At 43.5% G+C, this 12,134-nt stretch overlaps 1 protein-coding gene across 2 annotated transcripts in view; it reads left to right on the top strand.

Moving 5' to 3' along the window:
• The first annotated feature begins 616 nt into the window (after positions 1-616).
• LOC139555268 (unconventional myosin-Ig-like) overlaps positions 617-12,134 on the top strand; it is a 74,159-nt gene continuing 62,641 nt past the window's right edge. Inside the window, exons 1-4 of one of the 2 annotated variants that reach the window (XM_071368929.1) lie at positions 617-846; positions 3,081-3,289; positions 8,437-8,530; positions 10,358-10,523. In XM_071368929.1, coding sequence (XP_071225030.1) covers positions 752-846; positions 3,081-3,289; positions 8,437-8,530; positions 10,358-10,523 — 564 coding nt within the window. In that variant the 5' untranslated portion in view covers positions 617-751. The remainder of the gene's footprint in view (positions 847-3,080; positions 3,290-8,436; positions 8,531-10,357; positions 10,524-12,134) is intronic. The other variant, XM_071368928.1, reaches the window with a different exon arrangement.

Genomic DNA, 12,134 nt, shown 5'->3' with positions numbered 1-12,134 from the left:
CTTCTTAATTTCAGATCAAGTATCTTTGTGGAGTGGGGTCTTTCTATGGAAGAGAGATAGAAAAATAGATAGATACACAGACAGAGATAAAGAGGGGGAGAGAGAGGAAGAGAGAGAAGTGGAAAAAGAGAGGGGGAGGCTAAGAGAGATACAGTATGACTTTCTTGTTGTCATACGCCTCTGCAACGGTTCACTCAGTGGTTTTCCTCTGATACAAAGAGGTCTGGAGGCCTGTGGCAGGAAGAGAGAAAGAGGAGATGGAGGATGCAGAAGTGTTTTCTGTGTTTAATGATAGTTCTTCGCTGTCCCATTATATATATACCCGCCGCACGCGCGCACGCACGCACTCTCTCTCACACACACACACACACACACACACACACACACACACACACACACACACACACACACACACACACACACACACACACACACACACACACACACACACACACACACACACACACACACACACACACACACACACACACAACAGAGAGTCCGACCACAGCCCTCATTGACTTGACTAAGCAACACCCCACACCACAAAAGAACAGAGTTATGCCACACCCACACCCACAACACAGCACCCTGCCTCAGCTCCACTTTCACTACCGGGCCCCAGCAGCACTAGTCTATTCTGCCTGCCTGCCTTCACTTCTCTCTCTCTTCCCTAGAGTCCTCTACTCTCTCTCTCTCCCCTAGAGACTTCCGTTCCTCTCTATCTTTTTTTGTCGTTCTGTCCGTCAGGATGGCGGCGCTGGAAGACCTGGAGTTTGGGAAGTCTGATTTTGTCCTTCTGGACGAGGTGAACATAGAGCAGTTTATGGAGAACCTGAAGCTGAGGTAAGGCCTAATTGTAGAGAGACTTGGGTAGAGAGTATGTAAGGACTGATGGTGACTCCGGTCGAGGAGTGGAGGTTGAGGAGGAGGAAGTAGGTACAACACAGGGATGGAGATGAGAGGAGGCTGTCATGGTGGTTGTGGTACAATGGATGTCTTTATCAGCCCTCAGTCCCCTCAACCTCGCGACATTGTAAACTTTTCAGTGCCTCCTTTATCCTCTAAAATTCTACCCCGTGGGGGAGCCATGGATTAATACAGTACATTTTGAAAGTATTCCGACCCGTCGACTTTTTATATTATGGAAATGTATAAAAAAACAAACAGAAATACCATATTTACATAAGTATTCAGACCCTTTGCTACGAGATTCGAAATTGAGCCCAGGTGCATCCTGTTTCCATTGATCATTCTTGAGATGTTTCTTCAACTTGATTCCACCTGTGGTAAATTAAATTGATTGGACATGATTTGGAAAGGCACACACCTGTCTATTTAAGGTCCCAAAGTTGACAGTGCATGTCAGAGCAAAAACCAAGCCATGAGGTTAAAGGAATTGTCCATAGAGCTCTGAGACAGGATTGTGTCGAGGCATAGATCTGGGGAAGGGTACCAACAAATGTCTTCAGCATTGAAGGTCCCCAAGAACACAGTGGCCTCCATCATTCTTAAATGGAAGAAGTTTGGGACCACCAAGACTCTTCCTAGAGCTGGCCGCCCGGCCAAACTGCGCAATCGGTGGAGAAGGTCCTTGGTCAGGGAGGTGACCAAGAACCCGATGGTCACTCTGACAGAGCTCCAGAGTTCCTCTGTGGAGATGGGAGAACATTTCAGAAGTACAACCATCTCTGCAGCACTCCACCAATCAGGCCTTTATGGTAGAGTGGCCAGAGGGAAGCCACTCCTCAGTAAAACGCACATGACACCTCGCTTGGAGATTGCAAAAAGGCATGTAAAGGACTCTCAGACCATGAGAAACAAGATTCTCTGGTCTGATGAAACCAAGATTGAACTCTTTGGCCTGAATGCCAAGTGTCACATCTGGAGGAAACCTGGCACCATCCCTACGGTGAAGCTTGGTGGTGGCAGCATCATGCTGTGGGGATGTTTTTCAGTGGCAGGGACTGGGAGACTAGTCAGGATGGAGGGAAAGATGAACAGTGCAAAGTACAGAGAGCTCCTTAATGAAAACCTCAGGACCTCAGACTGGGGGCAAATATTCACCCTCCAACAGGACAATGACTCTAAGCACACAGCCAAGACAACGCAGGAATGGCTTTGGGACAAGTCTCTGAATGTACTTGAGTGGCCCAGCCAGAGCCCGGACTTGAACCCAATCGAACATCTCTGGAGAGACCTAAAAATAGCTGTGCAGCGACCCTCCCCATCCAACCTGACAGAGATTGAGAGGATCTGCAGAGGAGAATGGGAGAAACTTCCCAAATACAGTGTGCCGAGCTTGTAGTGTCATACCCAAGAAGACGAGACTGTAATCGCTGCAAAAGTTGCTTCAACAAAGCACTGAGTAAAGGGTCTGAATACTTATATAAATCAGGTTTTTATTTAAATACATTTGCATTTCCCTAAACCTGTTTTTGCTTTGTCATTATGTGGTATTGTGTGTAGATTGAGAGGGAAAAAACAATTTAATAAATTTTAGGTTAATGCTGTAACGTAACAAAATGTGGGAAAAGTCAAGGGGTCTGAATACTTTCTGAATGCACTGTATTTGATTTTGAATTTGAGGACTTCTTTAGGTATAAAACAAATATATATATATATATATAAACAATTTTATAAAATATTGAATTTTGCCTGTATTAGTATTACCAATAGAAATGCATTGAATAAAACATTAAAATAAAACATGTCCGTTTTGAGAGTAGGTGAGAGTGGGAGGTTTGAGTTTAGATGCACAAATATGTTTTTTTTTTTTACGTTAGGGTGTTTCTCTGTGAAATGGCCTACCCTGTTGCTGTGTAAACATTGCTCTCACCACAAAGGGCAAGGTGTTGATGGGGAGGAACCTTATTGAATGTGGTTTGAGTGTGTGTAGGAAGCATTTCTGTGGCACAAATGATTATTATCAAAAGGATTTGTTATGTTTTCATACATTTCTATTTTGATAGTTAAAATTCAAGCCTTTTCCAAAAAAAAAGAAGAAAAAGCTAAAACCATACTTCAAATAGGTAAAATAACGTCAGCTCTGTCTCTGTGTTTGTCTGTGTGCCTGGCAGGTTTGAGAAAGCCCGTATCTACACCTTCATAGGAGAGGGGGTGGTGTCAGTCAACCCTTACAAACAGATGGACATCTACGGGAAGGAGGACATCAACGCTTACCGCGGCCGGGAGCTGTACGAGAACCCTCCCCACCTGTACGCTGTGGCCGACGCTGCGTACAAGGCCATGAAGAGACGAGCCAAAGACACCTGCATCGTCGTTTCAGGTCTGTCTCACACTCCATCTTACACAACACCTCACACTCCAATCATCATCATAATTTACCTCCTTTAGTCCTGCAAGCCTGTTTGACCTTGGTTAGCTGGTTTTGAAAGGGTCAGAGAGCATGGTGAACGGATAGTTAGGATCTTATCTGGCTAAACGTCTCAGTGTTCTGCTCACTAAACGTCTCAGTGTTCTGCTCACTAAACGTCTCAGTGTTCTGCTCACTAAACGTCTCAGTGTTCTGCTCACTAAACGTCTCAGTGTTCTGCTCACTAAATATCTGTGTTCTGCTCACTAAACATCTCAGTGTTCTGCTCACTAAACGTCTCAGTGTTCTGCTCACTAAACGTCTCAGTGTTCTGCTCACTAAACGTCTCAGTGTTCTGCTCACTAAACGTCTCAGTGTTCTGCTCACTAAACGTCTCAGTGTTCTGCTCACTAAACGTCTCAGTGTTCTGCTCACTAAACGTCTCAGTGTTCTGCTCACTAAACATCTCAGTGTTCTGCTCACTAAACGTCTCAGTGTTCTGCTCACTAAACATCTCAGTGTTCTGCTCACTAAACATCTGTGTGTTCTGCTCACTAAACGTCTGTGTTCTGCTCACTAAATATCTGTGTGTTCTGCTCACTAAACGTCTCAGTGTTCTGCTCACTAAACGTCTCAGTGATCTGCTCACTAAACGTCTCAGTGATCTGCTCACTAAACATCTGTGTGTTCTGCTCACTAAACATCTGTGTGTTCTGCTCACTAAACGTCTCAGTGTTCTGCTCACTAAACGTCTCAGTGTTCTGCTCACTAAATATCTGTGTTCTGCTCACTAAACGTCTGTGTTCTGCTCACTAAACGTCTCAGTGTTCTGCTCACTAAACGTCTCAGTGTTCTGCTCACTAAACATCTCAGTGTTCTGCTCACTAAACGTCTCAGTGTTCTGCTCACTAAATATCTGTGTGTTCTGCTCACTAAACGTCTCAGTGTTCCGCTCACTAAACGTCTCAGTGTTCCGCTCACTAAACGTCTCAGTGTTCTGCTCACTAAACATCTCAGTGTTCTGCTCACTAAATATCTGTGTGTTCTGCTCACTAAACGTCTCAGTGTTCCGCTCACTAAACGTCTCAGTGTTCTGCTCACTAAACATCTGTGTGTTCTGCTCACTAAACGTCTCAGTGATCTGCTCACTAAACATCTCAGTGTTCTGCTCACTAAACGTCTCAGTGTTCTGCTCACTAAATATCTGTGTGTTCTGCTCACTAAACGTCTCAGTGTTCCGCTCACTAAACGTCTCAGTGTTCTGCTCACTAAACATCTCAGTGTTCTGCTCACTAAATATCTGTGTGTTCTGCTCACTAAACGTCTCAGTGTTCCGCTCACTAAACGTCTCAGTGTTCTGCTCACTAAACATCTGTGTGTTCTGCTCACTAAACGTCTCAATGTTCCGCTCACTAAACGTCTCAGTGTTCTGCTCACTAAATATCTGTGTGTTCTGCTCACTAAACGTCTCAGTGTTCCGCTCACTAAACGTCTCAGTGTTCTGCTCACTAAACGTCTCAGTGTTCCGCTCACTAAACGTCTCAGTGTTCTGCTCACTAAACATCTCAGTGTTCTGCTCACTAAACGTCTCAGTGTTCTGCTCACTAAATATCTGTGTGTTCTGCTCACTAAACGTCTCAGTGTTCCGCTCACTAAACGTCTCAGTGTTCTGCTCACTAAACGTCTCAGTGTTCCGCTCACTAAACGTCTCAGTGTTCTGCTCACTAAACATCTCAGTGTTCTGCTCACTAAACGTCTCAGTGTTCTGCTCACTAAACGTCTCAGTGTTCTGCTCACTAAACATCTCAGTGTTCTGCTCACTAAATATCTGTGTTCTGCTCACTAAATATCTGTGTTCTGCTCACTAAACGTCTCAGTGTTCTGCTCACTAAACGTCTCAGTGTTCTGCTCACTAAATATCTGTTCTGCTCACTAAACGTCTCAGTGTTCTGCTCACTAAATATCTGTGTTCTGCTCACTAAATATCTGTGTTCTGCTCACTAAACGTCTCAGTGTTCTGCTCACTAAACGTCTCAGTGTTCTGCTCACTAAACGTCTCAGTGTTCTGCTCACTAAACGTCTCAGTGTTCTGCTCACTAAACGTCTCAGTGTTCTGCTCACTAAACATCTCAGTGTTCTGCTCACTAAATATCTGTGTTCTGCTCACTAAATATCTGTGTTCTGCTCACTAAACGTCTCTGTGTTCTGCTCACTAAACGTCTCTGTGTTCTGCTCACTAAACGTCTCTGTGTTCTGCTCACTAAATATCTGTGTTTTGCTCACTAAATAACAAAAAGAGGCCCGCAATCACTTTATGCAAACATCATCATACCATTCTGTCTGTCACTGTCTATGTGACTGGTTATCAGTTCCTCACTTCTCCAGAACATGATGCGTATTGGTCTCCACATGCTGTTGGTGCAATGGGCTTTTCTTAGTTGCACTAACTCATAATGTGCTGTTTCCTCATCTGCTGTGTGTACTTATAGCAGGCTATTGATGCAGGTTAGCGTTTTTCTTCACAAACCTCGTTCTGGAGGCAGCTCTGCAGTGTGGTCCCTAGCTGGCACACCCACAAAGTCATAAAATCGGATTTTAAATCTAACCCTAACCTTAAACACATTAATGCCTAACCCTAACCTTAAATTAAGCCAAAGAATTTAAGAAAAAATCATGAATTTGACAATATAGCCAATTTAGACTTTGCAGCTGGCTTATCTAAGGGAAATTACTCAGTTCTGCCTCCAGGACAAGACTCATGACAAATGTCAACCTGCTTACATTAGTCACATAAAGAGGAAGAGTAACATCATGGTTGGTGACTGACAGTAGAGACACACTTCAAAACCTCTACAGGTTAGGTGGGTCCCGCACGGGACGGTTGAGCTAAAGTAGGCAAATGCGATTAGCATTCGGTTGTAATTAACAAGACAATTTCCCAGGACATAGACATATCTGATGTTGGCAGAAATGTACAGTAGCTATTGCAGTGAAAGTATACAATGCTATTGTTTGAGGAGAGTGCACAGTTATGAACTTAAAGTTATTAATTAACCAATTAGACACATTTGGCAATCTTGATACAATTTTTTAAACAGAAATGCAATGATTCCTTGGATCAGTCTAAAACTTTGCACATACCCTGCTGCCATCTAGTGGCCAAAATCTAAATTGCGCCTGGGCTAGAATAATACATCATGTCCTTTCTCTTGCGTTAAAAAAATAAATAATTGAATGCATGTATCTTTTACCAGATCTAATGTGTTATATTCTCCTACATTAATTTCAAATCTCCACAAACTTCAAAGTGTTTCCTTTCAAATGGCATCAAGAATATGCATATCCTTGCTTCAGGTCCTGAGCTACAGGCAGTTAGATTTGGGTATGTCATTTTAGGTGAAAAAATTAAAAAAGGTTACGATCCTTAAGTTAAGGTGGATTTATGCCATAATTAAACTTCAATTTACAACAAGTGATCTTATATCGTAGAAGTGCAAATGTATACAGTACAGGTCAAAAGTTTGGACACACCTACTCATTCAAGGATTTTTCTTTATTTTTACTATTTTCTACATTGTAGAATAATAGTGAAGACATCAGGACTATGAAATAACACATATGGAATCATATGTGTATTAAACAAATCAAAATAGATTTGAGATTCTTCAAAGTAGCCACCCTTTGCCTTGATGACAGCTTTGCACACTCTTGGCATTCTCTCAACCAGCTTCATGAGGTAGTCACCTGGAATGCATTTCATTTAACAGGTGTGCCTTGTTAAAAGTTAATTTGTGGAATTTCTTTCCTTCGTAATGCGTTTGAGCCAATCAGTTGTGTTGTGACAAGGTAGGGGTGGTATACAGAAGCCCTATTTGGTAAAAGACCAAGTCCATATTATGGCAAGAACAGCTCAAATAAGCAAAGAGAAACGAAAGTCCATCGTTACTTTAAGACATGAAGGTCAGCCAATCCGCAAAATTTGCAGTCACATAAAAGTGCAGTCACAAAAACTATCAAGCGCTTTGATGAAACTGTCTCTCATGAGGACCACCATAGGAATGGAAGACCCAGAGTTACCTCTGCTGCAGAGGATAAGTTCATTAGAGTTACCAGCCTCAGAAATTGCAGCCCAAATAAATGCTTCAGAGTTCAAGTAACAGACACATCTCAACATCAATTGTTCAGAGGAGACTGCTTTAATCAGGCCTTCGTGGTCGAATTGCTGCTAAGAAACCACTAGAGATTTGATTGGGCCAAAAAACACAAGGAGTGGACATTAGACTGGTGGAAATCTGAAGAGTCCAAATTTGAGATTTTTGGTTCCAACCGCCGTGTCTTTGTGAGACGCAGAGTATGTGAACGGATGATCTCCGCATGTGTGGTTCCCACCGTGAAGCATTGAGGAGGAGGTGTGATGGTGTGGGGGTGCTTTGCTGGTGACACTGTCAATGATCTATTTAGAATTCAAGACACACTTAACCAGCATGGCTACCACAGCATTCTGCAGCGATACGCCATCCCATCTGGTTTGCGCTCAGTGGGACTATCATTTGTTTTTCAACAGGACAATGACCCAACACACACCTTCAGGCTGTGTAAGTGCTATTTGACCAAGAAGGAGAGTGATGTAGTGCTGCATCAGATGACTTGGGCTCCACAATCACCCAACCTCAACCCAATTCAGATGGTTTGGGTTGAGTTGGACCGCATAGTGAAGTAAAAGCAGCCAACAAGTGCTCAACATATGTGGGAACTCCTTCAAGACTGTTGGAAAAGCATTCCAGGTGAAGCTGGTTGAGAGAATGCCAAGAGTGTGCTGTCAAGGTGAAGTGTGGCAACTTTGAAGAATCTCAAATATAAAATAAATTTTGATTTGTTTAACACTTTTTAGGTTACTACATGATTCCATATGTGTTTTTTCCTAGTTTTGATGTCTTCACTATTATTCTACAATGTAGAAAATAGTAAAAATAAAGAAAAATCCTTGAATGAGTAGATCCAAACGTTTGACTGGTACTGTATATCTACTAATATATACTGTATCTGGTTGCAAAATCCGCTAGTAATGTACATGAACTGCTACATACATGTAGATGTTGTGAGCTGTCTGTGTGTCCCAGGTGAGAGTGGAGCAGGAAAGACAGAGGCTAGCAAGTACATCATGCAGTACATCGCAGCCATCACCAACCCCAGCCAGAGAGCAGAGGTCGAGAGGTGAGTCATCAGTGTTAAAGGTCAACCAGGAGGTGTCACTGGGTTCTGAGGAGGTTCTGAGGAGCCTCCCTTGTCCTCCCCTGTTAAATAACACTATATATTTGACTGGGTTAGAGTGGAGATTCTGGAAAGACATACAGCATATGCTGCATCAGTTGCAATGTCAGAATGTTAGAGACAGCCTATAGGGAGGAGGCCAGAGACAGCCTATAGGGAGGAGGTGCCAGGACAACAACCTCTCCCTCAACGTCAGCAAGACAAATGAGCTGATCGTGGACTATAGGAAACGGAGGGCAGAGCATGCCCCTATCCACATCGATGCGACTGTAGTGGAGTGGGTCGAGAGCATCAAGTTCCTCTGTGTCCACATCACTAAGGAAATAACATGATCCACACACAAAGATTAAATAAAAAACATGTAATATATATTGAGACCATCTTGAGCAGCTGCATCACTGCTTGGTATGGCAACTGCTTGGCATCCGACCGCAAGGCGTTACAGAGGGTGGTGTGTACGGCCCAGTACATCACCGGGGCCGGGATCCCTGCCATCCATGACCTCTATACCAGGCTGTGTCAGAGGAGGGCCCTAAAAATTGCCAAAGACTCCAGCCATCCAAGTCATAGACTGTTCTCTCTGCTTCCGCACGGAAAATGGTGCCGATGCACCAAGTCTGTAACCAACAGGACCCTGAACAGCTTCTACCCCCAAGCCATAAGACTGCTAAATAGTTCACCAAATAGCTACATGGACTATCTGCATTAACCTAACGTAGCAGGCGTAAAAAGTCGTCTGAGCTGAATCCCCACATCCTTTTTACAGGGGAAACGGTAGTTAGGTTGAAAACACTGTATCCCTGACAACTGGAAACTGCTGTTTATTATTTATCCTGTTGCCTAGTCACTTTACCCCTACCTACAGTATACTGCTGTTACTGTGTATTATCTATCCTGTTGCCTAGTCACTTTACCCCTAGCTACAGTATACTGCTGTTACTGTCTATTATCTATCCTGTTGCCTAGTCACTTTACCCCTACCTACAGTATACTGCTGTTACTGTCTAGTATCTATCCTGTTGCCTAGTCACTTTACCCCTAGCTACAGTATACTGCTGTTACTGTCTATTATCTATCCTGTTGCCTAGTCACTTTACCCCTACCTACAGTATACTGCTGTTACTGTGTATTATCTATCCAGTTGCCTAGTCACTTTACCCCTAGCTACAGTATACTGCTGTTACTGTCTATTATCTATCCTGTTGCCTAGTCACTTTACCCCTACCTACAGTATACTGCTGTTACTGTGTATTATCTATCCTGTTGCCTAGTCACTTTACCCCTACCTACAGTATACTGCTGTTACTGTCTATTATCTATCCTGTTGCCTAGTCACTTTACCCCTACCTATATGTACATATCTACCTCAATTACCTCGTACCCCTGCACATTGACTCGGTACTGCGACCCCGTGTATATAGTCAAGTTATTGTTACTCATTGTGTATTTATTCCTTGTGTTATTATTTTTTGGTATATTTATATTTTTCTCTCTGCATTGTTGGGAAGTTTTCACTGTTAGTCTACACCTGTAATTTACGAAGCATGTGACGAATACAATTTGATTTGATTTGAGAAGAATCAATTCATCATTAACCTCTAGTGATAGCCCGAGCTGATTTTTGTTCTGGATGCCGAGATAAAGAAAATTGACAATGGAAGAACTTCTTATGCACCTCTTTCTCTTCCTCTCTTCTTCTCGATCTTTGGGACACATTGTCATCTGCTATTGCTGTTATCCATGATGACCACACTCTCCTCTGTGACACAGTGTGAAGAACGTTCTTCTGAAGTCCAACTGTGTGCTGGAGGCCTTCGGTAACGCCAAGACCAACCGCAACGACAACTCAAGCCGCTTCGGGAAATACATGGACATCAACTTCAACTTCAACGGCGACCCCACCGGCGGACATATTAACAACTACCTACTGGAGAAGGTGAGAACGATGTGATTGGACAGGATGGTGAGAGACAGACAGTGATTGGACCTTGACTTGGAGTCAAGGAAGGGACATATGAGAAGAGATTTGATTGGACAGCTTAAGTTAATATTCTGTTAACCGTATACGGTTTGAAAATACCAGATCTGGGCACTGATAAGCGCATGAATTAGAACACAGTGGCTGTACAGTAACATGCTATTAATGACGTCACAGCTCAGGCTCTGCGCTCCACAGCTCTGTGTGGGTTTTGACTGACAGCCGTTTGACTGACAGCCGTCATCCCTCCTGGTAATTGGGCAACTTTTGCAAATGTTTTTTTGTTGTGAGTGTGGGAAATGCTGTAAATTAAGAGGACTATGTATTTTGAAAGATAAGATGTTGAGGATTATAATAAATGCCGCTTTGATGTCATACAAGCAAGCCAAACCCCCGTGAGTCCAATATGCACTTAACATTTCCATGTCATAAAACCCATGTCAAGTACAGTGTCAATGTTCATGATCACTATGTTTGATGTACAGCTACAAGGTCACGTCATAGCCTGGGTTGTTCTGAACAGAATGAGCCTGTGTTTGTTTATTGTGAAGAACATTTGCAGCGCAACACGTACCTGAATGGACTCATGACTCATTTGATCTAATAGTTTTCCCAGAATCTCCAAACCCTTTCAATTCCAACTATGCTTTTGCATTTTCCTATTTTCTCTGTAAGAAACATTTAAATTTGGCCATATCCATATTGGCTAATTCCCCTGAGTGTAAAGGGTTAACTCATATCCAAATTTTGTTGTTGACTCATCCTATACTCGTATTTGTGGCCAAAACATAATTTGGAGAAAAGCACTTTAAATACTCCCTTCTCAAACTTGTATCTCAAACAGACGGTTTCAAAAATGCTTACTACTTCCTCATAGAGCATGATGTCATCAGCGGTCTATAGGAGGATGACCTGGCCAATCAGCGGTCTATAGGAGGATGAGCTGGCCAATCAGCGGTCTATAGGAGGATGAGCTGGCCAATCAGCTGTCTATAGGAGGATGAGCTGGCCAATTAGCGGTCTATAGGAGGATGAGCTGGCCAATCAGCGGTCTATAGGAGGATGAGCTGGCCAATCAGCGGTCTATAGGAGGATGAGCTGGCCAATCAGCTGTCTATAGGAGGATGATCTGGCCAATCAGCGGTCTATTGGCGGATGAGCTGGCCAATTAGCGGTCTATAGGAGGATGAGCTGGCCAATCAGCGGTCTATAGGAGGATGAGCTGGCCAATCAGCGGTCTATAGGAGGATGAGCTGGCCAATCAGCGGTCTATAGGAGGATGAGCTGGCCAATCAGCGGTCTATAGGAGGATGAGCTGGCCAATTAGTGGTCTATAGGATAGTGGTCTATAGGAGGATGAGCTGGCCAATCAGCGGTCTATAGGAGGATGAGCTGGCCAATTAGCGGTCTATAGGAGGATGAGCTGGCCAATCAGCGGTCTATAGGAGGATGAGCTGGCCAATCAGCGGTCTATAGGAGGATGAGCTGGCCAATCAGTGGTCTATAGGAGGATGAACTGGCCAATCAGCGGTCTATAGGAGGATGAACTGGCCAATCAGCGGTCTACTC

The sequence above is a fragment of the Salvelinus alpinus genome, chromosome 26 (genome assembly GCF_045679555.1).
Source record: "Salvelinus alpinus chromosome 26, SLU_Salpinus.1, whole genome shotgun sequence".
NCBI lineage: Eukaryota > Metazoa > Chordata > Actinopteri > Salmoniformes > Salmonidae > Salvelinus > Salvelinus alpinus.
Note: the sequence above shows the minus strand (reverse complement) of the source record. Positions and strands in the feature narration are given on the sequence as shown.